General features: G+C 41.1%; 1 protein-coding gene across 1 annotated transcript in view; it reads right to left on the reverse strand.

The window, feature by feature from the left end:
- LOC124777257 (conserved oligomeric Golgi complex subunit 3) overlaps nt 1-23,506 on the reverse strand; it is a 127,764-nt gene extending 104,258 nt beyond the window's left edge. Inside the window, exons 1-3 of the mRNA XM_047252587.1 lie at nt 23,317-23,506; nt 23,098-23,226; nt 18,339-18,458 (exon numbers count right to left, since the gene is read on the reverse strand). Of these exons, the coding sequence (XP_047108543.1) occupies nt 18,339-18,458; nt 23,098-23,226; nt 23,317-23,475 (408 nt within the window). The 5' untranslated portion in view covers nt 23,476-23,506. The remainder of the gene's footprint in view (nt 1-18,338; nt 18,459-23,097; nt 23,227-23,316) is intronic.
- Between the last annotated feature and the right edge of the window lie 3,983 nt (nt 23,507-27,489).

Here is a 27,489-nt window from a genome sequence, read left to right on the forward strand (position 1 = left end):
CGCGTATGGTTCGCGGGAAGAACAACTATCTGAAAGCCTCCGTGCGCGCTCGAATCTCTCTGATTTTACATTCGTGATCTCCTCGGGAGGTATAAGTAGGGGGAAGAAATATATCTGATACGTCATCCAGAAACGCACCCTCTCGAAACCTGGCGAGCAAGCTACACCGCGATGCAGAGCGCCTCTCTTGCAGAGTCTGCCACTTGAGTTTGCTAAACATCTCCGTAACGCTATCACGGTTACCAAATAACCCTGTGACGAAACGCACCGCTCTTCTTTGGATCTTCTCTATCTCCTCCGTCAACCCGATCTGGTACATATCCCACACTGATGAGCAATACTCAAGTATAGATCGAACGAGTGTTTTGTAAGCCACCTCCTTTGTTGATGGACTACATTTTCTAAGGACTCTCTCAATGAATCTCAACCTGGTACCCGCCTTACCAACAATTAATTTTATATGATCATTCCACTTCAAATTGTTCCGCACGCATACTCCCAGATATTTTACAGAAGTAACTGCTACCAGTGTTTGTTCCGCTATCCTGTAATCATACAATAAAGGCTCCTTCTTTCTATGTATTTGCAATACCTTACATTTGTCTATGTTAAGGGTCAGCTGCCACTCCCTGCACCAAGTGCCTATCCGCTGCAGATCTTCCTGCATCTCGCTACAATTTTCTAATGCTGCAACTTCTCTGTATACTACAGCATCATCCGCGAAAAACCGCATGGAACTTCCAACACTATCTACTAGGTCATTTATATATATTGTGAAAAGCAATGGTCCCATAACATTCCCCTGTGGCATGCCAGAGGTTACTTTAACATCTGTAGACGTCTCTCCATTGATAACAACATGCTGTGTTCTGTTTGCTAAAAACTCTTCAATCCAGCCACACAGCTGGTCTGATATTCCGTAGGCTCTTACTTTGTTTATCAGGCGACAATGCGGAACTGTATCTAACGCCTTCTGGAAGTCAAGGAAAATAGCATCTACCTGGGAGCCTGTATTAATATTTTCTGGGTCGCATGAACAAATAAAGCGAGTTGGGTCTCACACGATCGCTGTTTCCGGAATCCATGTTGATTCTTACAGAGTAGATTCTGGGTTTCCAACAACGACACGATAAGCGAGCAAAAAACATGTTCTAAAATTCTACAACAGATCGACGTCAGAGGTATAGGTCTATAGTTTTGCGCATCTGCTCGACGACCCTTCTTGAAGACTGGGACTACCTGTGCTCTTTTCCAATCATTTGGAACCTTCCGTTCCTCTAGAGACTTGCGGTACACGGCTGTTAGAAGCGGGGCAAGTTCTTTCGCATACTCTGTGTAGAATCGAATTGGTATCCCGTCAGGTCCAGCACGATCACCACCTCCGGCAGGTCAGAAAAGTGGCTTGAATAAATGCAAACTCTGAAGAGAAGTATGACAATATAAAAGCAATAAATGATTAAAGTTGCAGAGAAATGAACAGAAGTAGGCTTATCAGCACCTGCTACTTTACGATCAGAAATGTCAGTGCTGTGCCTACCTCAGCATATTATGAACTATCAAGTGAAATGCAAATTGGATACAACTGCTAATATGCCCTGTTTCTGCAAAGAGACCAACATCATCAGTATGTGAGCTAGTCTGAGCAAGACAAAATGATTGGTCTTCAAGAAACCTGTTTGTCATACCAAGACATGGCAGCTCATACAGAGTGTAGTGCAACAACAGAGATGTACATAAGGAACCAATGGATAGAAGAGGGTAATACAAAGCAATGAGGACCAAGCAACGTGGCTATTACACTAGACATGGTTGTAATTAACCATTCAGGTTTATCATCAGTCTGGGCTTGTCAATGAGGCACAACAGGTGTGTATCTGCTGCCGTGTCAAAGGTTCAGCGCTATCTGCTCCATGTTGGACTGGTAGCATTCATATCACTGAGTCTTCAATGTGTGTACGATCTCTGAAACTCGCATGCTGAATGGCAAGATGGGTCACATTTAAATCTGTACTATAATGTTGGTTAAACGCAATTTCGATGCCAACATCTTCAGAACAATTCGAAACATGGCTACGACATCAAGGAAGTTTCGTTGAAAGTATTCGTTCTCCTTTATGCAACTCTACACAATTCTGTTTCAGCAGGAAAAGGAAGGAAAGTTAGGTCTCAATGTCTAATCAACAATGAGATTATAGGAGATCAGGCTAAGCTCGGATTGGAACACACGCATGCACAAGCGCGCACACGCATGCATGCATGCTCACAGTCTCTGGGTGCCAAGGCCAGACAGCGAGGAGGCTGGAGCGGGAGCCGGGAATTGGTAGGGGTGGGGGACGGTAAAAATGCTGCTTGTAGGAGCAAGCAGGAATGAGGTGGGGAGACAGTAGGGCAGCTAGGAGCAGTCAGGAGGTTAGATGGAGAGCAGGTGGGGGACACTGAGGGGAGGGTGGGGGCAACTGCAGCAGAAAAGGAGAGAAGTAGAAAAGGCTGTGGGTGTGTTGGTGGAATAGGGGGCTGTGTGGAGGTGCAATGGGAAATGGAAAGGGATGGATGGGTAAAGGACGACTAGCAAAAGTTGAGGTCAGGAGAACTACGGGAACATAGGATATATCATAAGGAGGGTTATCACCTATGCTGTTCAGAAAAGCTGGTGCTGGTGGGAAGTATCCAGATGGCACAGGCTGTGAAACAGCCACTGAAATAAAGAATGTTGTATTCAGCAGCGCGCTCAGCAATTGGGTGGTCTGGTTGTTTTTTGACCACAGTTTGCAGGTGGCCATTCATGCAGACAAATAGCTTGTTGGTTGTCATGCTCACATAGAATGCAGCTTAACTTGTAGATCACATGGCTGGTTTTACAAGTAGGCCTGCCTTTGATGGGACAGGTGGTGCTTGTGACCAGACTGGAGTAGGCAGTGGTAGGAGGATATATGAGACAGGTCTTGCATCTAGGTCTATTACAGCGATATGAGCCATGAGGCAAGGGGTTGGGGGCAGGGTTGTGTAGGGATGGACAAAGATATTACGTAGGTTCGGTAGGAATTGGAATGCCACTGTAGGAGGAGTGGGAAGGATAGTGGGTAGAGCATTCCTCATTTCGTTCATGGCACAACGAGAGGTAGTTGAAACCATGGCAGAGAATGTGATTAAGTTGCTCTAGTCCTGGGTGGTGCTGAGTCACAATGGGAATGCTCCTCTGTGGTCGGACTGTGGGAGGTACTGCGTGACTGGAGAGATAATGCATGGGAGATCTGTCTTTGAACAAGGTGGGGAGAGTAATTACAGTCTGTGAAGGTCTCAGTGAGACCCTTGGTGTATTTTGAGAGGGACTGCTCATCACTACAGATGTGACTGCTGCGGATGGCTAGGCTGTAAGGAAGGCTCTTCTTGGTACGGAATGGGTGGCAGTTGTCAAAGTGGAGGTATTGCTGGTGGTTTGATATGGACGGAGATACTAATTTAGGCATCTTTCAGGTGGAGGTCAACATTGAGGAAGGTAGCTTGTTGGGTTAAGGAAGGTGAAGTGAATGGGAAAGAAGACGTTGAGATTCTGGAGGAATGTGGATAGGGGGTCCTCTCCCTCGATCCAGATCATGAAGATGTCATCAATGAATCTGAACCACGTGAGGGGTTTGGGGTTCTGGGTGATCAGAAAGGATTCCTCTGGAAAGGCTGCACATGCCATAACCATAACCTGGTTTTTTTTTGTAAGTGATGCCTTCAAAGGAAAAGTGATTGTGGGTGAGAATATAGTAGTAGTAGTAGTAGTAGTAGTTGTTGTTGTTGTTATTGATGATGATGATGATTATGATGACATGACGATGACGATTGATGTGTGGGACATTCAACTGTGTGGTCATCAGCACCCGTACAAAGGCCCAATTTTAACACAGTCCAATTTCTTTTGCACAGTCCAGTCCAGCCACGGTCATGAATGATGATGATGACAACACAAACACCCAGTCTCCAGGCAAAATCCCTAACCCAGCCGGGAATTGAGCGCGGGACCCTGTGATCCAGAGGCAGCAACGCTAGCCACTAGACCATGAGCTGGGGACATAGTTGCTCATGGTGACTAGGAAGGAGGTTGTATGTTTGGAGTCCATCAGACGTTGGGAAAGATAGTGATCAACAGCGACAAGGCCATGGGCATTAGGGAGGTGGCATCAGTAATGACGAACAGGGCACCATGTGGAAAAGGAACAGGAACTGTGGAGAGTCGGTGGAGTAAATGGTTGGTGTCTTTTATATAGGGGGTAGGTTGTTGGTAATAGGCTAAAGATGTTGGCCTAAAAGAGCAGAGATCTCTCAGTGGGTGCATAGTAGCCAGCCACAAAGGGGCATACTGCATGGTTGGGTTTATGCATTTCAGGTAGCGTGTAGAAGGTAAGAGTACGGGGAGTGGCAGGTGTAAGGAGTGAGATCGACTCTGGAGAGAAGTTCTGCGATGGGCCTAAGGCAGACTTTGACTGAATGGTGTCAATCCGATTTAATAGACAAATTGCTATGGAGGGCAATGTTGAGACTGGAGGCATGTCTAACTCTTCCTTCTGTTGTCTACAGTCTACGTCAACAATGTCCAACCATAATTTACCATACAGAAGACATGTCAAGTTCCAGACAGTTACAAGTAAAACACACTTACACAAAAGCTTTCAGCCACAACCTTCATTGAAAAAGTAAGACAAACACCCACCATTTATTCATACAAGCATGCACACTTCACACAAACACGACCACCAACTCCGGCAGATCGGGCCAAAGTATCTTAATTGAGCCTGTATGCAACTTAATGTGTCATCTTTATAGTATGTAGCAGTCTATCTTTTTCAACATTATTGATATTCCTATATGGAGTTTCCATTGTTTGATTTAACTGCAATTTTGTCTATCACAGCAAAGTGCCACAGCTTGTGCTACTGCAAACACAAGAAATTGACAGCAGAGGTTGATTTTGTGACAAGGTGGAACTCCTCATCATATATCAAAAATCCATGAAAGACCGAACAATGGAAAAATCCAGGACGGAATGTAACAATACCAGAGAAGGAAAGTTGCTACTCACCATATAGCGGAGATGCTGAGTCGCGATAGGCACAACAAAAAGATTCACACAATTATAGCTTTCGGCCATTAAGGCCTTTGTCAGCAGTACACACATATACACACACATGCGTATTGTGTGTGTGTGTGTGTGTGTGTGTGTGTGTGTGTGTGTGTGTGTGTGTGTGTGTGTGTATACTGCTGACAAAGGCCTTAACGGCCAAAAGCTATAATTGTGTGAATCTTTTTGCTGTGCCTATCGCGACTCAGCATCTCCATTAAATGGTGAGTAGCAACTTTCCTTCTCTGGTATTGTTAAAAATCCATGAAAGAGATTGCTTTGAATGATACTGTTTGCACCCATCAGTTTTTAAAACGAATAAGAACAAAGTTCAAACAGAAGAATGCAAGTACAACACCAAATACATGCAGTTGACTTATCACCAAATAACAGATGATCATGTCACTCTACTGCCTACTAAAATCTCCAACATAAAAGCTAGAATGCAAAGAATGCATAATGTTTTAACAGTTTTAATCACATTCTTCTCCTTATCAACTAAAATAGAGTGCAGGTTACCACATCACTTTGTCTCTTCTCTTGTCAGAATACAGAACACACTCCATTAAAACTGCCAGCAACACAACAAATGGAGTCTTTCCTCTGGAGTATGTCATCACACACAACAGGACTGTCCCCCATACAGAGACGAGAGAGTGCAACCTCATTCCAGTTCTGTGACCAAGAGCAATGCCACAGCTGGATCACTGCTTTCACTATCTGCAACTTATTGCCCTTCTCTAGCAACTCTTCCACATATTTTTGCTTGATCCTCATGCTCAACAGTAAGACAAAAGCTCACAAGGGAATAGACTATCTCCGATTCTCTGAATCAGGCAGGCCTCCTCAGATACAACTTCAGCTAGCTCATTTTCTCTTTGTGTGCCCTGGTAGCAGAAAAAAGTGGCCCAAACCTTATCCCAAAGCTGTTGAAACACAATGAGGTACTCCTGTATTTTCTGAACAACTTTCTCTGCTGGACACATTTGCTAGAGGGTCTGAAGAATGTAAAAAGAATTAGTGCGGATGAGAAACTTCATCCCTCTGTTACACTTCGGCTGCTCCAGTATTGCAAACACACATGAACTGTACACCACGATGTGCAGATCCTCAAGATATAAGCAGGAAAACCACTGATCTAAAGTAGCTTCCCTGTTCAGTACAAATGATAACAGCACAGTGCTTTTTAACGTAAGTAACTCAACAGAGTCCATTAAAAATTAAGTACTGCTTGTGACTGTTAAGGTCACATTATCTCCTGCATCCACACTGAAAGTGACTAAGGAGCTATCTGTTTTCTAAGATTCAGGCAAAGCAGTTGACTATCCAATCCACCATCTTTTCCATACAGTTAGTTTTTCTACACATCAGGAAAATATACTAACTTAAAATATTAAATTAAGTCAAAAATATATTAAATTAAAACATTCAAAGATGAATCCCTAGGCATTTTCACAGAGATACGATAACATGCTGTTGAGACCACATGTTGTTGTTGTTGCTGAATCATGCTCCCACATAAAGAAGGGACTGTTGCAAACTTTTCTGTTAGCGGAAGTTAAGCCTTGCAGCAATCTCTCAGTAGCAAAGGAAAGCTGGATAATGACTGGCTGCGATTAGGGCAGAATGCCGCCTTGTAACACAAGCAAAAGAAAAGCTCCATGGAGCCCCAGTTTATAGAATAGGTATATACTTGTAGGAAAATATATCAACAGGTAATTCCAAATGATAACATAATGAGAATGATGGGCAATAACTCGAAACCTCTGTGTAATTTTGTAAAAATGTTGATATCAATATTGGTAACAAATACCTGCCAAATTACATATATAATTGCTTTATAAAATCATTCAAAACACTTAGCTTGAATTGCACTAATCAGGATAAACTTAGGTTTTCCACACCAGCATACAGCATGAGGTTAGTTCCAACTAATGAGCTTGAAGTAGTAATGGTGATTAAAAGTCTCAAATACAAAATGTTAGCTGATGTTCGTGAAGTACCATTGTCACTTATAACCCATGGTGCTTTGCAAATTGCAGAGCCCTTAGTCTACACTGTTAATTTATCATTCATTGAGGGTATGCTCAAGTGTGGAAATAGGCATAAAGTTGAAAATCACCGACACATTTCGCTCTTCTTGGCATTCTCTCAAATAATTGAAAGATTAATGAAACAACGAACCACGAAGTACTTAATACGATCACAGACTACTCCACAATAATCACAATTACTTTCAACCAGGTAGAATTACAGAAACAATGATAAATGAATACACCGACAAAATGGTTAGTAATTTGGATAATAACAATTATCTTGCAAACTCTGTACAAGAGCTTCAGTGTAGTTTGGAAGGTAGGAGACGAGGTACTGGCAGAAGTAAAGCTGTGAGGACGGGTTGTGAGGCATGCTTTGGTAGCTCAGTTGCTAGAGCACTTGCCCATGAAGGCAAAGGCCCAGAGCTTGAGTCGCGGTCCAGCACACAGTTTTACTCTGGCAGGAAGTTTCAACAACAACAGAGTTGTTAGAGTTACTTTTAGAGCTTTGTAAAGCGTTCAATACAGATAGTCATGAAATCCTTCCAGGTAAGTAGGATGCAAAGGAGATAAAAGAAAAAACAAATGGGATCAATCATATATGCAACGAAGATTACAGCTTGTGGGACTCACATCATCTCATACAAATCACAAAATCAGATAAGTACCTGACACTAGGAAATTTGAAACAGACGTAGCCCACAGTAGTGTATTAGGCCAACTTCTGTTCCTTATTATAAGTAAATGAAATATACACCACAGAAATGCTGCCAAGATCATGTGTGCACACGACACTAGTGTAGTAGTGAGTGATGTTACAGAACCTCTGTCCACTACAGCTGATACAGTCCTTAAGGCCTTGCACAGTTCAATCCCAACAGGCTAACCCTAAATGTGAAGAAAACCGATTATTTGCGAAGACGGGTCAAAATCAAAACCTCTATCTAGTACTGGGCTGAAATGAGTCAGAAAAGGAACAATGTATAAAACTTTTAGGAATGGATGTCTGCACCTGTTTCCTTGTAGCTACTTTTGTTGCTTGTTTCTGCACTGTCGTGACAAATGGCATAGCACACGGAAGCTGCTGTGCTCTGTATAAATGTCTGGTTTTCAATGAAGCATATTTTGTGAGACATTTCTCTTTAATTTTTAATTCTTTCAAGTACACAGGACAATCTTAACTCCAGGCAGGGTGACTTTGGCAACAATTAATATAACATGGAGGAGTAAACACTTTTATGTTGTTCGTTTGTTGTGTTGTTGTTGATAATGCTCCTTATCCATGGGATGCTTTCTCCCAACATCAACATGATCCCTGGCCCTCACACAACAGTGTGGTGTGTCCAATTTTGGCACTTTAATCACACTAAACGATTGGGTAAGTCAATTCATTCCTCACAGATGACCCTGCTTTAACAAATTCTAGATGATAGAGTGAGCTAAAGTCATTATATATGCATACTAGGTGATGATTCACCATGGAGTGGTAGCATGAAGGTGGTGGTTGTTGTTGTGGTCTTCAGTCCTGAGACTGGTTTGATGCAGCTCTCCATGCTACTCTATCCCGTGCAAGCTTCTTCATCTCCCAGTACCTACCGCTACCTACATCCTTCTGAATCTGCTTAGTGTATTCATCTCTTGGTCTCCCTCCACGCTGCCCTCCAATACTAAATTGGTGATCCCTTGATGTCTCAGAACATGTCCTACCAACCGATCCCTTCTTCTAGTCAAGTTGTGCCACAAACTTCTCTTCTCCCCAATCCTATTCAATACTTCCTCTTTAGTTATGTGATCCAGCCATCTAATCTTCAGCATTCTTCTTTAGCACCACATATCAAAAGCTTCTATTCTCTTCTTGTCCAAACTATTTATCGTCCATGTTTCACTTCCATACATGGCTACACTCCATACAAATACTTTCAAAAAGGTATTCCTGACACTTAAATCTATACACGATATTAACAAATTTCTCTTCTTCAGAAACGGTTTCCTTGCCATTGCCAGTCTACATTTTATATCCTCCCTACTTCGACCATCATCAGTTATTTTGCTCCCCAAATAGCAAAACTCGTTTACTACTTTAAGTGTCATTTCCTAATCTAATTCCCTCAGCATCACCCTATTTAATTATCCTCGTTTTGCTTTTGTTGATGTTCATCTTATATCCTCCTTTCAAGACACTATTCATTCCGTTCAACTGCTCTTCCAAGTCTTTTGCTGTCTCTGACAGAATTACAATCTCATCGGCGAGCCTCAAAGTTTTTATTTCTTCTCCATGGATTTTAATACCTACTCCGAATTTTTCTTTTGTTACCTTCACTGCTTGCTCAATATACAGATTGAGCAATGTCGGGGAGAGACTACAACCCTGTCTCACTCCCTTCCCAACCACTGCTTCCCTTTCATGTCCCTCGACTCTTATAACTGCCATCTGGTTTCTGTACAAATTGTAAATAGCCTTTCGCTCCCTATATTTTACCCCTGCCACCTTCTGAATTTGAAAGAGAGTATTCCAGTCAACATTGTCAAAAAGCTTTCTCTAAGTCTACAAATGCTAGAAACATAGGTTTGCCCTTCCTTAATCTATCTTCTAAGATAAGTTGTAGGGTCAGTATTGCCTCACGTGTTCCAACATTTCTACGGAATCCAAACTGATCTTCCCTGAAGTTGGCTTCTACTAGTTTTTCCATTCGTCTGTAAAGAATTCGTGTTAGTATTTTGCAGCTGTGACTTATTAAACTGATAGTTCGGTAATTTTCACATCTGTCAACACCTGCTTTCTTTGGGATTGGAATTATTATATTCTTCTTGAAGTGTGAGGGTTTTTCGCCTGTTTCATACATCTTGCTCACCAGATGGTAGAGTTTTGTCAGGACTGGCTCTCCCACGGCCGTCAGTAGTTCTAATGGAATGTTGTCTACTCCGGGGGCCTTGTTTTGACTCAGGTCTTTCAGTGCTCTGTCAAACTCTTCACACAGTATCGTATCTCCCATTTCATATTCATCTACATCCCCTTCCATTTCCATAACATTGTTCTCAAGTACATCGCCCTTGAATAGACCCTCTATACACTCCTTCCACCTTTCTGCTTTCCCTTCTTTGCTTAGAACTGGGTTTCCATCTGAGCTCTTGATGTTCATGCAAGTGGTTCTCTTTTCTCCAAAGGTATCTTTAATTTTCCTGTAGGCAGTATCTATCTTACCCCTAGTGATACTCGCTTCTACATCCTTACATTTGTCCTCTAGCCATCCCTGCTTAGCCATTTTGCACTTACTGTCGATCTCATTTTTGAGACGTTTGTATTCCTTTTTGCCTGCTTCATTTACTGCATTTTTGTATTTTCTCCTTTCATCAATTAAATTCAATATTTCTTCTGTTACCCAAGGATTTCTACTAGCCCTCGTCTTTTTACCTACTTGATCCTCTGCTGCCTTCACTACTTCATCCCTCAGAGCTACCCTTTCTTCTTCTACTGTATTTCTTTCCCCCATTCCTGTCAACTGTTCCCTTATGCTCTCCCTGAATCTCTGTACAACCTCTGGTTTAGTAAGTTTATCCAGGTCCCATCTCCTTAAATTCCCACCTTTTTGCAGATTCTTCAGTTTTAATCTACAGATCATAACCAATAGATTGTGGTCAGAGTCCACATCTGCCCCTGGAAATGTCTTACAATTTAAAACCTGGTTCCTAAATCTCAGTCTTACCATTATATAATCTATCTGATACCTTTTAGTATCTCCAGGATTCTTCCATGTATACAACCCTCTTATGATTCTTGAACCAAGTGTTAGCTATGATTAACTTATGCTATGTGCAAAATTCTACAAGGCGGCTTCCTCTTTCATTTCTTAGCCCCAATCCATATTCACCTACTACACTTCCTTCTCTCCCTTTTCCTACTACCGAATTCCAGTCACCTATGACTATTAAATTTTCGTCACCCTTCACTATCTGAATAATTTCTTTTATTTCATCATACATTTCTTCAATTTCTTCGTCATCTGCAGAGCTAGTTGGCATATAGACTTGTACTACAGCAGTAGGCGTGCGCTTCGTATCTATCTTTGCCACAATAATGCGTTCACTATGCTGTTTGTAGTAGCTTACCCGCATTCCTATTTTCCTATTCATTATTAAACCTACTCCTGCATTACTCCTATTTGATTTTGTATTTATAACCCTGTATTCGCCTGACCAAAAGTCTTGTTCCTCCCGCCACCAAACTTCACTAATTCCTACTATATCTAACTTTAACCTATCCATTTCCCTTTTTAAATTTTCTGACCTACCTGCCGGATTAAGGGATCTGACATTCCACACTCCGATCTATAGAATGCCCGTTTTCTTTCTCCTGATAACAACATCCTTTTGAGTAGTCCCCGCCCGGAGATCCGAATTGGGGACTATTCTACCTCCGGAATATTTTACTCAAGAGGACGCCATCATCATTTAACCATACAGTAAAGCTGCATTCCCTCGGGAAAAATTATGGCTGTAGTTTCACCTTGCTTTCAGCCGTTCGCAGTACCAGCACAGCAAGGCTGTTTTGGTTAGTGTTGCAAGGCCAGATCAGTCAATCATCCAGACTGTTGCCCCTGCAACTACTGAAGAGGCTGCTGCCCCTCTTCAGGAACCACACGATTGTCTGGTCTCTGAACAGATACCCCTCCGTTGTGGTTGCATCTACAGTACGGCTATCTGTATCACTGAGGCACGCAAGCCTCCCCACCAACGGCAAGGTCCATGGTTCATGGGGTTTTTCAGATTTATTTTTATTTAATGTCAGCCTATTTTCATGGATCCAATGAATGACTGTGCCCATCAGATCACCCGAGTTAAGTGCTGTCGGGCTCGGCTAACACACGGATGAGTGACATCCGAGTCTGCCAAGCACTGTCAGCAAGCGTGGTGCACTCGGCGCGTGGGAGGCCAGCTGAGGAGCCACCTGACTGACAACATCTGGGAGAGCAGTATGCTGACCGTGTGTCCCTCTGTTGCCACATCCAGTAACTCCTGTTAGCTGAGGACGACACGGTGGTCGGTAGGTATTGTTGAGCTCTCTGATGCCTTTCAGACAGTGTTTAGTTTGGTTCTAGAATCACTGAGCTGTCTTTTCTATCACAGAGTTTTTCCTTTTGTCAACAATATTCACATTGTTATGTGATATGTTACACCATGGAATTATAATGCAATAAGTTGGGCAGGTCACTCACATAGACAATAAATAAGAAGGGTCCTAACACAGATCCTTGCAGGACTCAGTATTTTACTTTTACAAGGTTGAATTTTTTTATTTGAATTTACAACAACCATTTGGTTTCTGTCTGTCAAGTATAATTTGAGTAGTGTTGGTTACATTTCACTTGTTCCATATCCTTCAAGCGTGTTAATTAAAATGCCATGTGAGACAGTGTCAGATGCCTTGGTTAGATGTACTAGAGTGGCATAGGTGTCCTCCCTATCTTCAAAACTATGTACTACTGAAATATAATTTCTTGAACTGTCTTAATTGTTGATAGTCCACTTTGTAATCCACAGTGGACCTTGTTAAGTAGATTGTTACACTCAAAAAATCTTTTGATTGCTCTTTCGTCAAACTTTCAGTAATTTTTGATATCGTCGATACTACTGCTATAGGTCTGTAACTTTGGGGTGAATTTCTGTCTTCTTTTTCTATATGGGCAAGACAGTTATCAGCTTCAGGCAGTTTGGAAATGTCTCTTCTGTAAACATCCTGTTAATAAAGTGAGACAGTGGAATGCATATAGTATCATTATCTTCTGTAGGATAAAATTAGAGAAAGCACATGTCTTCAGTTCCAGAGTTGCTCAAAGATCTGACTACATTCAGTATATCCTTAGGATAAATGTTGTAGGAAATTTCTGGTAGAAAGTAAATACTTCAGGATTAAAAGGTGTCACTCAAAAAAAAGTCAAGAAAAACCTTCATGTTTCTGGTGCTACGTATATAATAAATTTATGGTATGGCCTGCTGGAAAAGAGATATTACCTACGTTTCTTCAGCATCTGAACACACTCCATCTGAATATACAGTTCACAGTGGAAGTGGAGAAAGATGGGATCGAACCATTACTGGATAATTACAGTTGGAAGAAAAGCTGATGGTACACTGGGAAATAGTGTCTACCTCAAACCTACTCACTCAGAGCTATATGTGCAGTTAGGGTCACCAGACATCCAGATAAATCTGAACCTGTCCTCCTTTTTATCTCTTTGTCCAGGGTCTGCGCAGATTTTTATGTTTTCCTTTTTTGCAAAGTTGCCGGTAATAAAATTATATTTTCTATTATTCCCATTCTTCCATTCTTTTCTTAAATATCTTATCTACAGCTGGTGGCAGGATTCTCGATTTTATCTATAACATTTTACATAATGCAATTCAGTGTGGAGCCAATAGTCTTTCTGTTGATTAGGAGCATGTCATCATGGATAGGTTAAAGTTAGATATAGTAGGAATTAGTTAAGTTCGGTGGCAGGAGGAACAACACTTTTGGTCAGGTGAATACAGGGTTATAAATACAAAATCAAATAGGGGTAATGCAAGAGTCGGTTTAATAATGAATAAAAAAATAGGAGTGCAGGTAAGCTACTACAAACAGCATAGTGAACGCATTATTGTGGCCAAGATAGACACGAAGCCCACACCTACTACAGTAGTACAAGTTTATATGCCAACTAGCTCTGCAGATGATGATGAAATTGATGAAATATATGATGAGATAAAAGAAATTATTCAGGTAGTGTAGGGAGACGAAAATTTAATAGTCATGGGTGACTGGAATTCGACTGTAGGAAAAGGAAGAGAAGGAAACGTAGTAGGTGAATATGAATTGGAGGTAAGAAATGAAAGAGGAAGCTGCCTGGTAGAATTTTGCACAGAGCATAACTTAGTCATAGCTAACACTCGGTTCAAGAATCATGAAAGAAGGTTGTACACATGGAAGAACCCTGGAGATACTAAAAGGTTTCAGATAGATTATATAATGGTAAGATAGAGATTTAGGAACCAAGTTTTAAATTGTAAGACATTTCCAGGGGCAGATGTGGACTCTGACCACAATCTATTGGTTATGATCTGTAGGTTAAAACTGAAGAAACTGCAAAAAGGTGGGAATTTAAGGAGATGGGACCTGGATAAACTTACTAAACCAGAGGTTGTACAGAGTTTCAGGGAGGGCATATGGGAACAATTGACAGGAAATGGGGGAAAGAAATACAGTAGAAGAAGAATGGGTAGCTTTGAGGAATGAAATAGAGAAAGCAGCAGAGGATCAGGTAGGTAAAAAGATGAAGGTTAGTAGAAATCCTTCGGTAACAGAAGAGAGAGTGAATTTAATTGATGAAAGGAGAAAATACAAAAATGCAGTAAATGAAGGATGCAAAAAGGAATACAAACGTCTCAAAAATGAGATCGACAGGAAGTGCAAAATGGCTAAGCAGGGATGGCTAGAGGGCAAATGTAAGGATGCAGAGGCTTATCTCACGAGGGGTAAGATAGATACTGCCAACAGGAAAATTAAAGAGACCTTTGGAGAAAAGACAACCACTTGCATGGATATCAAGAGCACAGATGGAAACCCAGTTCTAAGCAAAGAAGGGATAGCAGAAAGGTGGAAGGAGTATATAGAGGGTCTATACGGGGGTGATGTTCTTGAGGACAATATCATGGAAATGGAAGAGGATGTAGAAGATGAAATGGGAGATACGATACTGCGTGAAGAGTTTGACAGAGCACTTAAAGACCTGAGTCGAAACAAGGCCTCAGGAGTAGACAACATTCCATTAGAACTACTGACGGCCTTGGGACAGCCAGTCCTGACAAAACTCTACCATCTGGTGAGCAAGATGTATGAGACAGACGAAATACCCTCACACTTCAAGAAGAATATAATAATTCCAATCCCAAAGAAAGCAGGTGTTGACAGATGTGAAAATTACCGAACTATCAGTTTAATAAGTCACAGCTGCAAAATACTAACGCGAATTCTTTACAGATGAATGGAAAAACTGGTAGAAGCCGATCTCGGGGAAGATCAGTTTGGATTCCGTAGAAATGTTGGAACACGTGAGGTAATACTGACCCTACGACTTATCTTAGAAGAAAGATTAAGGAAAGGTAAACCTACGTTTCTAGCATTTGTAGACTTAGAGAAAGCTTTTGACAATGTTGACTGAAATACTCCCTTTCAAATTCTGAAGGTGGCAGGGGTACAATACAGGGAGCAAAAGGCTTTTACAATTTGTACAGAAAGCAGATGGCAGTTATAAGAGTCAAGGGACACGAAAGGGAAGCAGTGGTTGGGAAGGGAGTGAGACAGGGTTGTAGCCTATCCCCGATGTTATTCAATCTGTATATTGAGCAAGCGGTAAAGGAAACAAAAGAGAAGTTCGGAGTAGGTATTAAAATCCATGGAGAAGAAACTTTGAGGTTCACCGGTGACATTGTAATTCTGTCAGAGACAGCAAAGGACTTGGAAGAGCAGTTGAACGGAATGGACAGTGTCTTGAAAGGAGGGTATAAGATGAACATCAACAAAAGCAAAACAAGAATAATGGCATGTAGTCGAATTAAGTCGGGTGATGCTGAGGGTATTAGACTAGGAAATGAGACACTTAAAGTAGTAAAGGAGTTTTGCTATTTGGGGAGCAAAATAACTGATGATGGTCGAAGTAGAGAGGATATAAAATGTAGACTGGCAATGGCAAGGAAAGTGTTTCTGAAGAAGGGAAATTTGTTAACATTGAGTACTGATTTACGTGTTAGGAAGTCGTTTCTGAAAGTATTTGTATGGAGTGTAGCCATGTATGGAAGTGAAACGTGGACGATAAATAGTTTGGACAAGGAGAGAATAGAAGCTTTCGAAATGTGGTGCTACAGAAGAAGGTTGAAGATTAGATGGGTATATCACATAACCAATGAGGAGGTATTGAATAGGATTGGGGAGAAGAGAAGTTTGTGGCACAACTTGACTAGAAGTAGGGATCGGTTGGTAGGACATGTTCTGAAGCATCAAGGGATCATCAATTTAGTATTGGAGGGCAGAGTGGAGGGTAAAAATCGTAGAGGGAGACCAAGAGATGAGTACACTAAGCAGATTCAGAAGGATGTAGGCTGCAGTAGGTACTGGGAGATGAAGAGACTTGCACAGGATAGAGTAGCATGGAGAGCTACATCAAACCAGTCTCAGGACTGAAGACCACAACAACAACAACAACAACAGATAATAAATCATTAAATTGTAGACATCTGTTGATCTTTTGTGGATACGGAAACGGGCCAGTCAGATGCTTACCAAAGGAAGTCCCCAAACAGCCATGTGTTTTCAGAAATTACTTTACTTACACAACCAGTTTTGGCATCTCATTAATATCATCCTCACGCAACAACTGAAGTCATTAAGTCTTCAGAGTACACATTCCACAAAAAATTCACAGAATCCAGGTACTGATGGCTCCAGTTATGCATACACTGATGAATCCGATTCTCTATAGACTGAGTGCATAGGCGTCTGAAAATGGCATTAATCAAATGCTGAAACTGGTTGTGTAAATAAAATAAATCCTGAAAACATATGGGCCTTTTGCTGATTTTCTTTGGTAAATAAAAACAGTAAATGTGTAGAGTCACTGACAGACACAGAAACAAGACTGAAAAATGTTGCGAACTTCTGAACAAATCCTAATACCCCATTCTTGGATACTGCTACACCTTCTAGTTTAAGTTTGAAATAATGGACTAGTTTCCAGTTAGCTACGCAGAAAAGAGAAAACAGGGCATAAAATATGACAGAATAAAATGTGTGTGTTATGTATCAGGATTGCTTCTACATCTAACAGCCAAGACCCATGAACATGAACATTACGAAAATGTAATGAAGCACATCAGAATGTTGTAAATATATATATATATATAATGGAAGGAAACATTCCACGTGGGAAAAATTATATATAAAAACAAAGATGAGGTGACTTACCGAACAAAAACGCTGGCAGGTCGATAGACACACAAACAAACACAAACATACACACAAAATTCAAGCTTTCGCAACAAATTGTTGCCTCATCAGGAAAGAGGGAAGGAGAGGGGAAGACGAAAGGAAGTGGGTTTTAAAGGAGAGGGTAAGGAGTCATTCCAATCCCGGGAGCGGAAAGACTTACCTTAGGGGGAAAAAAGGACAGGTATACACTCGCACACACGCACATATCCATCCACACATACAGACACAAGCAGACATATTTTTGCTTGTGTCTGTATGTGTGGATGGATATGTGCGTGTGTGCGAGTGTATACCTGTCCTTTTTTCCCCCTAAGGTAAGTCTTTCCGCTCCCGGGATTGGAATGACTCCTTACCCTCTCCTTTAAAACCCACTTCCTTTCGTCTTCCCCTCTCCTTCCCTCTTTCCTGATGAGGCAACAATTTGTTGCGAAAGCTTGAATTTTGTGTGTATGTTTGTGTTTGTTTGTGTGTCTATCGACCTGCCAGCGTTTTTGTTCGGTAAGTCACCTCATCTTTGTTTTTATATATAAATATATATATATATATATATATAAAAAAAAAAAAAAAAGAAGAAGGCATTGCGTGTAACAGTGATAGGCGGAGGAGCACAAGCTGAAACGAACAAGGATGGGAGAATAAACTAGCCTTGAATGAACCACAACAGTATTTGCCCATAACAAATTTAGAAAAGCTACGGAAAATCTGAACCACACCATTCCTAACTGTGAGACCAATGCCGTAACAGTTCCACTATCTTTCTTTGTAATCAGTATTGATATCAATCCAAGTAAGTATTTTTCTCAAGAGGAGAGATGATTCAAGGGCACACCACCAATGCAGGAACAAACAACGAACATTTTTCTACTGCAGTATGCCACATGAAATCATTATTAACTTCTCTGACAATGTACGTAAATAAAATTTACTTTAAACAAAGAAACTCCCTCTTTTCATATGGATTTATATAAAATATCCACAGATGATAAAATTTTGAATGAGTGCAATTAAGAAATACAAGTCCATACTGTATCAACCACACAAGTATCAACTTGTCTTACTTAAACCAAATCTGTGTAAATTTTGTACACTTAAAGACTAGCCAACCTGCAGGCAAGGAATTGCGTATTCAGTTAAAAACTAAGTAACTGTCTATTTCACAGATGTAGACTGCATTAATTACCTGTGTCAAGAGTACAGTGCACTCATCTTTTCGCTCAGTTAGCTGTTTCATGAACTGTGTGTACTGGACATCCTCCTCGTGTAAAAGTTCCTCCTCTACATCAGAATACCAAGACAGAAACTGGAAATAAAACAGAACATTTACAAACAAAGTTTATGAAAATGAAACCAGTCTAATCAACTCTCAAATTATGAATGACACACTCATTAAAAAGCAAGCCATTATTTTTTGCCCTTCTTTGTTAAAATTTGCCTTAATGTATATTGTTACAAGTATCTAATCTCACTATTTCCTTACTTTAAAGATTCTGAGTATTTCAGGTGTTAGCTCATCCTCTCCATTTGCTTTCCCACCTTTCAGAATATGGTAGTCTTTCTCGTATTCAACTACCGTTTGTTGTTCAATAACTATGCACCTTACTCCGCAAGGAAAAACAATCCAAGAGAGAAGAGCAACTCAAGAGTCTCAGCCTAATGCTGTATGTACCAAATGTTGAAGAGAATATATCAAAAATTAGCCAGCTTTATTGATGGACAAAATTACTTTTGGGAAATAGTAATCTTGTGAAACTCTGCTCGATCAGTTCACCCACAAGGTCCAGATAGAAGTGCAGACCAATATCGAGGTTGATGCAGCGCTCCGAGGTTTCCAGAAAATGTATAACGCAGTTCTATGCTGCTGTCTAGTGAACCAAATACAAAATTAAATAATGGAATGTAACAATATTTCGGAAAGGAAAGTTGCTGCTCACCATATAGCTGAGATGCTATCACTGCTGAAGCCACAGTGCAGCTTATATTGCGAGAGTCTCTATATGATGAGTAGCAACTTTCTTTTTCATAAATACAAAATCAAAGAATATTGGAGCATCTTTGTGATTAGATTTCAGACTTCCTAGCAGACAGAACTCAACACCAACAGGTCTGAACCATCAGAAGTAAAGTAGCTTTGTTTCAATCCCAAGGCAGGGATCTAGGCACATTACTGTATATAACATATAAATAATCTGCTGCATAACATCAGAAACTCTGTGAAATTGTTCATGTATGATGTATAAGCATTAGTCACAAAGCTACAAATTGCACTGAAATCAGGAAGACCAAAGGAAAACTGATGCTTGGGGCACAAATTGGCAGTTGATATTCAACATAAATGAATGCAACACATTGCTTATAAATAGGGGGATGGACCCATTATTGTCTGATTACGTGTTTGTAAATAATCATTTTTACTGGAAACAGGACTACCTAGGGGTGTGAGGGGAGAAGCATGAAAGAAATTCTGGCCTTGTATACCCACCGTCCTCCACCCTTATGAGGACGGTGCTGCTCCTTCCCAGGAAGTGAGGAGACTGATAGACAGCTGTTTGCACATGAATGAACAACTGTTGGTTGATTGTGATGCAAATGCCCACGAACTGGTGTGCAGAAACAGTCACACTGACAGCAGAGATGAGTATCTACTCAAGAGTAACAACAAGCTGGGATTGCAAAGGAAACAGGAATGAAGACCATCCAACTATGAAAGAAATAAAAGACAATGGGAAAATATCAGAAGGCCCCTGTCAAATACAACCTTGCGATTATGCAAGTGGAAGTATCATCCTGGAAGGTATTCTGTGAGGATGTGAAACGTGCTAATTGCACTATACTTTATAAAATCCTCACTAGAATTAGCTAAACCACGAGGTACCCTAAGGGAGGAGGATGGTGGGTATACAAGGCCAGCAATTGAGAGGCTAGATGAGCTCCTCAATACTCACTCCCTTCAGGTCACTCTAGCAGACAACACAGACCAAGAGTCAATTCCTGAGAGGCACTGGTTGACAGGTAATCAAAGGGAGAACTGGGGTCAACCAGAAAATGGGCTAACTTCAAAAACATCCAGTGGGTGGTGGGAAAATTTCAACTGTTCAACTCACCAGGCCCACATGGAATCTTTCCAGCTCTACTGCAACAAGCAGGAGAGGGATTAAGTGGAGTCCTATGTAGACTGTTTATGGTCATCTTAGCAGCAGGAATCATTTCTAATGCTTGGAGGGCAGAGGGGGTTGTTTTCATTTCGAAGCTAGGGAGAATTGATCTTACCAAGGCTAAGAAAATGAGACTAATCAGTCATCATCCTTTCTTCAAAAGACACTAGAAAAAACTGGCTACGTACACATTATGGAAAACTGATTAAACTAACACAAATATGAAGCAGGCAAATCACATGAAATAGCACTTCACCAACTTGTTGGAAAGGTGGAAAAAAAACTTAAGAAATTTCTCTCTGCATCTCCCTGGATTTTCAAATCCACAGAGTGGCAGAAGAGCATACCGCTGAAACCATCATATGCTGGTGGAGTAAGGACATTCAGTGTAGATGAAACATCAAAGCCACTGCAACAAATGAAAAAATAGTGATCAGTGCCGGGGGGTGTAGGGATTTTTGTCCTCATTACTGTGGAACCTAATAGTGAATGAACTCATGGAAGAGTTAAATACTAGAGGCTACTTTTGCCAAGAATATGCAGATGATTTGGTCACAGTAATATTTCGGAAATTTGTAAGTACTGTTAGAATAATAGCACAATGGCCCTCAACATTGTGAAAACCTGCTTCAGAAAACAAGATCTAAGGGTCAGTTCCAAGAATACTATTCTTGAGAAGAAGAATATCAAGAACACATACTGGACTATCTAGCTTCTTAACAAAACACTACCAGCAGAGAGTGTAGTAAAGTATTCAGTAGTACTCTGGAGGCAAAACTATCATGAACCCCTCACATAGAGAATATATGGCCCATGGCATAATGTACTCTTATGAGTATTAGAAGGGCCTGCGGTAAAAACTGGGGTCTAAACACCATAAGTATGTATTGAATATATGCCATTGTAATAAAACCTATGATACTTTATGCGGCTGCAGTATGGTGGAATAAAGTAGAACAGAAGGTCCCTGCTAGGAAGGCTGGCAAGCTGCAAAGATTGGCCTGCTTAGCCATCAAAGGTAGAATCAGCAATACACACACTGCAGGAAGAGAGACCATGCTGGACATGCCCCCATTGCACCTCTGGGTTACAATGGAGGCACAGCACAAGCATAAAGTTTAAAAGCTGGAAATAATTGGAGATTTTTAGGATATACAGAATCCTACACCAATATAGTGAGCATGGTATATATAGGAATAATCATGGTAACAGCAGCTGACCATACAATAACTTCCAGTTGCTTCACTAAACCTTTCAAGGTAACAACTGAAAGTTGCAGTGGAAGAATAAACTATTATACCATTTACGAGAGTCTGGTTTACTGATGGGTCAAAAATGCTAAAAGGCACTGGGGACATGTTATATGGAGTACAGCCTAGACTAGAGTGTGCAACCTCTCTACAGAAGGTGGCCACAATATTCCTGGCAGAAATATCTCTACCAGCCCCTGTAACAAAATCAATCATCATAGCAAAACACAATGTTGCCTTTGTGAGACTAGGGAAAAGCAACAGGATAAAGCTGCTGTGGGTCCCTGGTCACTCAGGAATTAATGGCAATGGATAAGCTGAGCTACATCTACCTCAATATCCACAATCCACCTCATGGTGCACAGTAGAAGGTACCCCATACCACTACTAGTAATTTCTTTTCCTGTTCCACTTGCAAAAAGAATGAGGGGAAAAATGGCTGTCTGTATGCCTCTGTATGAGCCCTAATTTCTTGTATCTTATTTTCGTGGTGCTTACACACACTGTATGTTGGAAGCAGTCAGCTACAAATGCTGGTTCTCTAAATTTTATCAATAGCATTCTTCAAAACGAAAGTTGTGTTCCCTCTAGGGATTCCCATTTGAGTTCCTGAGGCAACTCCATGACAGCAGCATGAATGATCACTGGTTTGCTTGACCCATGGGAGAGTGTCACCACGATGTTCGAAGAACTGAATCAATGAACTCTTGAAGATAGATGTAAACTTTCCCAAGAAAGTCTATTAAAGTTTAAGAACCAGTTTTAAATGGTGACTCTAGTAATATATTACAAACTTCTACATATCGCTCACATTGGGATCATGAGGATAAGATTAGAATAATTACAGCAAGCATCCAAACAATCATTCTTCCCACACTCCGTATGTGAATGGAACGGGAAAAAATCCTAATAAGTAGTACAATGGGATGTACAGTCTGCCGTGCACTTCATAGTGGTTTATACAGTATAGATGTAGATGCAGACAAGTATGTACAACAGGAATTAGCTACAAAGCCTCACACACACTTGAGGAAAAGTCAGGACAGAATGTGTTACATTCTGACCCTTCATTCAGTTTCTCTGCTGCACCCTTAATTAACCAATTTGTGCTGTAGGCTATACTTGAGGGCAGAAATAAGTAAGTTCTGAATCGACCAGCACATTCCCTACCATGCCCTCTATTAATGAGATCGTGCATTGCCTTCATATTGTCCTAATTGCAATATCTCAGTCTCTCTTGACAAAAGAAAAACAATATTAATATCTCTACTTTAGCGGAAAACAGATCTTTGTTTCGCTCTGCATGCACAAGTGACTGCAACTGCACATTAATGATAAAGGAATCTGACAACAGAGAATTTCTCTGAAGTGACTGGGCACTTAATTCTGTGACACTCAGTTCCCCGAAACGGGCCAGTGGAACACTACTGCTACACGGTGAAGTAATGTGTAGGCTATCGAGTAACGTAACCATGCTGAACCTCCTGTTGATCTAGAATTATTCTCTGATCACATGAGAATGTGGGGCGGATATTACCTGTCGTGTAGTTTCTATCCTGGACTTGCTCTGTAGTAGATTAACAAAACACTTTCCCACGTCGCCATCGGACTGACGTACAACATTTAACGCCGACTGGTGTAAGTCATCTTCTTGAGATATAGACAACTGAAAAAACACGAATCCCCGTGACAAGAAATGTCTAACAACGAAAAACATCATTACACTAGTCATCTTATTCAAAACACTTTGTCTTACATCACCAAAAAATTCAAATTTACTGAATTCTTCTTCTAAATCTTGGAGGGCATCTATCTGGTCACTTGTCAAGGGGGCTACAGGATTTTCAGAACGTTCCCAGTCAAATAACTTGTCTTGAACATTGCGTATATCCTCATCCGTCACTGTTACTGCCATTGTCAAAGATACAAATGCAAATAAACACGCAAGCAAGATACACTGCGCTGCGTGGCGGCGGATGCCACGTAAACGGTTTGCAGACGACAGTGGTTCCCTAGTATGTTATGTCGGCGCACAATTTTTCGTTGTCAACGGTGAAACATTTGCGTCGATCTATTATATAATTTTCATCGTTATGCACGGCTCATTCCCAGAGTTCAAGTACTGAAATAAGGAAAGACATTTTATAAGTAGGCCTATACCGCTCACCCATAGCCGACATAAAATCGGTTGTTGATTACCTTCTCTACTATACTGCACCTCTGCAAACCACTATAAAGTGTATAGCAGAAGTAACTTCCATTGTACCAGATATTAAGCCTTCTTCTCATTCCATCAACGTACGGTATAGAGCGCAGGACGAATACTTATTTAAATGCCTCTGTGCATTCTGTAGCTAATTTAGTCATGTCTTCGCGATCCCTGAGGGAGCCATTCGTAGGGGACTGTAGTATATTCCCAGATTCCCTATTTAAAGCTGCCTCTTAAATTTTGGAAGTATGCTCTATCAGGATAGTTTGCCATAATCTTCAATCGTCTGCCAGTTACCTCAGATCTCCTTGACACACTTCCATGAATCAACAAATGTGTGACCATTCGTGCTGCCCTTTCTTGTATACTTTCAATATTCCCATTAACCCTATTTGGTATGGGTCCCACACCACTTGAGTAGTATTCTAGGATGGGTCGCACAAGTGTTTAGTACTACAAACGATCTCCTTTGTAGACTGATTCCATTTCCCTAATATTCTATCAAAGAACATAAGTTTATTTACGTCTACTCTCTTACTATACAATCACTGTGAAGTGTGGGGCACTGGTAATTTTTTTATTGTACCGTATATTAGGGTTCTCTGCCTTTCTATTGGTAGATTGAATATGGAAAGAATCACAGCGTGTATGCCTCTTTGCAGGCCGTTATTTCCCTCTACACAGCCTCTATGAGATAGATATGCAGGGGACTAAAGAATATTCTGATCTGAAGGAAAATTATTGAAGTTTTTAAAACAAGTCCCCGCAAACTATAGCCTCATTCTTGGAGTGTCTGCTTCTGTTACACTCTTTCGCCCATCAGACATCCTCAGATCTTTTGCAAGATATTTCTTGTGTATACACCTTAGGCCCGATGTGCCTAAACCGTACACCTATGCACCAACGCCCCTAACGTGCATACCTGTAACTACAGTCTTGTTCGCTTCCGACCACGCGGGATATACCTAGCGCGCATGCGCAGCAGTAGATTGTACGCGCGAAAAGAAAATAGATGCTTTATGTCCTGATGTCTTGTAAAGTCGTTCCTTCTACCGCGCGCAACTCAAGGGCGACTGTATGATATACTGAAGCGTCATACGTTCAAATTATTTGTGACCTCAAGGTTCCTATTTACAAAGAAATTGTTTTCTACCATTATGTATTAAGTAATAGTTTTTCTCTAATGTAGGTTACTACTGTTCTGAAGTACAGACGCAAAAGTTTCATATTACGACACTTGATTACACAGGTATATGTATATCGAAATTTACATTTATACAGCGTATTGCACATCGAGGATCCACTTGTTTTTGAAGGTATTGCCCTGGCAGTGACAGTAAATCTTCGGATTGGGGCAGAACGGCGACGAAAACGAAAAGTCAAACGTTGTTGGGTTCGACCCTGGCTGGCAGGAAGGGTGGAAGGCAGGGAAATATATTCACTGTTAATGAAAGAACTGAGGACCGAAGATCCGTAAGAATTTCGGAACTTCATTAGGATGGACATGGCCTGTTTCGAGAAGCTGCTGTCTATGATAGAAGATGGAAACAGAAAGTGTGACACAGTCATGAGGGAGGCTATCTCACCTTCTAGAGAGTAAGAATTATATGGTTATGTTTTGTGATCGTACCAGCCTAGATTACTAATAAAATACCGGTGTCGCCCCTGTTATGTTGCTGGCTGGTTGTAACATTACGTTTCCTGGCGAATGGGGAATCTTTTAACAGTCAGGCTTTTAGCCACAGAATAGCACAGCCCACCGTTTCAAAAGTTGTTGTGGATGTATGCACTGCAATTTGCAACACATTAAATATCCAATACTTAGGTGACCTTGTGTTATTTTTCCAAGTTTGGACTATACTCATAATTTTGCAGTCCTTGTCTGTAGCACTGGGGCAAACTGCAATGACTTTCTCCCTTTCACCGCCAGTTTCTCTTTTCTGGCATGTTGAAATCAAGCAAGAGGTGCAATTAAATCAAAACAAAGGCATTACGATACAAATCGAAAATCACTGTATAACGTTATATGCATATTCCTCAGAAAGAAACGATCTCCGACTACCTTATTATGACACAGTGGGCCATACATACACCTTTCCTCGCTGTATGCCTGATTTCAGACGCTTAATTCCTCTCTGCTCCATTTCATTTCTAGAATACGAAGCTATCAATAGAAAAAATCCTTTTACAAACAGCTAGTATATAAGAGTCTAATGCAAAAAAAAACTTTCTTTTCTGCATTTGTGAAACCTGTTTACTGAAAAAAATGCAGAAGATTCCCAACGCGAAAAATCCTCAACACGAACGTCTGTAATTAGCCACTAGACGCCTAACAATAACCAAACAACAAGCAGAAAGCACCGTGGTACACCCTTCTGCGCATGCGCGAATTATCGCTGCCTACTGCACATGCACGGATTGAGGCAGTTTAGAACTGCTCTCTATTCCTGCGTGCAGATAATGTGTCTGCTAATTTTCGTAGTTTCACCCGTTCTACCAATAGATGGCTGTCGCTATAGACCAGGACCGTTCGCGGCGGGTCGTCGTGCAATACCGGCTTTAGTCCGATCTAATTGCATGCCACACACTCGAGCAGTATTCAGATATGGGCTGTATAAGTATTCTGTGTGCAATTTCTTTGTATATGAAGTTGGGGTGCTGTGGTGTATAAGTGATAACGACGAATAAATACAAAACTCAGATACAGTAGAGCACATTTTTATTTACGATAGAAGCGTACACTTCAGAAGCATAGAAACTCAACAAAGGTGGAATCACAGCCAGAGAGTTTCATGCGAGATGCTGGTCGATCGCTATCGATGATATTTGTCGATACAGTGTTCACACAAAGCGGACCCTCCGCCCTCGTCCCAATCTCCATAGTTTGAAGCACTGAGGGGGTGAGGCATGTGAAGTGGGAGGTGAGACTCATGGTATAGATCTCATGTGGTAATTTGACTGTCTTGTGGAAGTTCCATGCGACGGAGCCATCTGAAGTCTAGTGGTCTTTGTTCTGACCTTTGATGTGGAAGCCGTTGCCTTTGAGATTGATGTTGAGTTCTTCAGGGAGGAAATCGTGGGTGTGTAGTCGCTAGTCGAAGGATGATGGTATGGCGGAGGTAGTGGAAGGATTGCCAGATGTAGCAGAGGGGAGAGTTTAGCAAGTTTTGTTGTTCAGTGAAGTACTGTGTCTACATAGGTTTGAGTCAGTGTAACAGTTTCCTGTTTAATAATGTGTGGAAGGTACGATTGTCTCTTCAAAGCACGTTGTGGGGGCCTGACTGTGGGGTTGTAGGGCAGGTTGTACCATGTCATCTTGTTATATTACAAAATCACAATGTTTATGTACTTGATGAAGAAAAACTTCAGGCACTTAGTGTGAAAGTGGTAAAGGTATTTGGAGGTGAGTAATGTGTCTCCTGACAGAGAGACCAGGTTGGGTCGGTTTGGAGACATAATTGATGGTTTGTTTCGTGTTGCTTTGTTTTAGGGCGCAAAAACAATTAGGGTCATATGCGCCCATGTCAGAACTATACAACATGAAGGCAAAGAGTTAAAAACGACTACACGTTTCCCAAACGACTCAAGAGAAGACAGCTGAAAACAGGGACATGGAGAAACGTCTACACCATAGAGAATCGGAGGTCCTGAACTAAAAATTAAATGGCCTTCGCCATACCGCTACAAAAAATAAAAACTAAAACGTGTTCGACAGTCCGC

Source organism: Schistocerca piceifrons, chromosome 1, assembly GCF_021461385.2.
Source record: "Schistocerca piceifrons isolate TAMUIC-IGC-003096 chromosome 1, iqSchPice1.1, whole genome shotgun sequence".
Taxonomy (NCBI): domain Eukaryota; kingdom Metazoa; phylum Arthropoda; class Insecta; order Orthoptera; family Acrididae; genus Schistocerca; species Schistocerca piceifrons.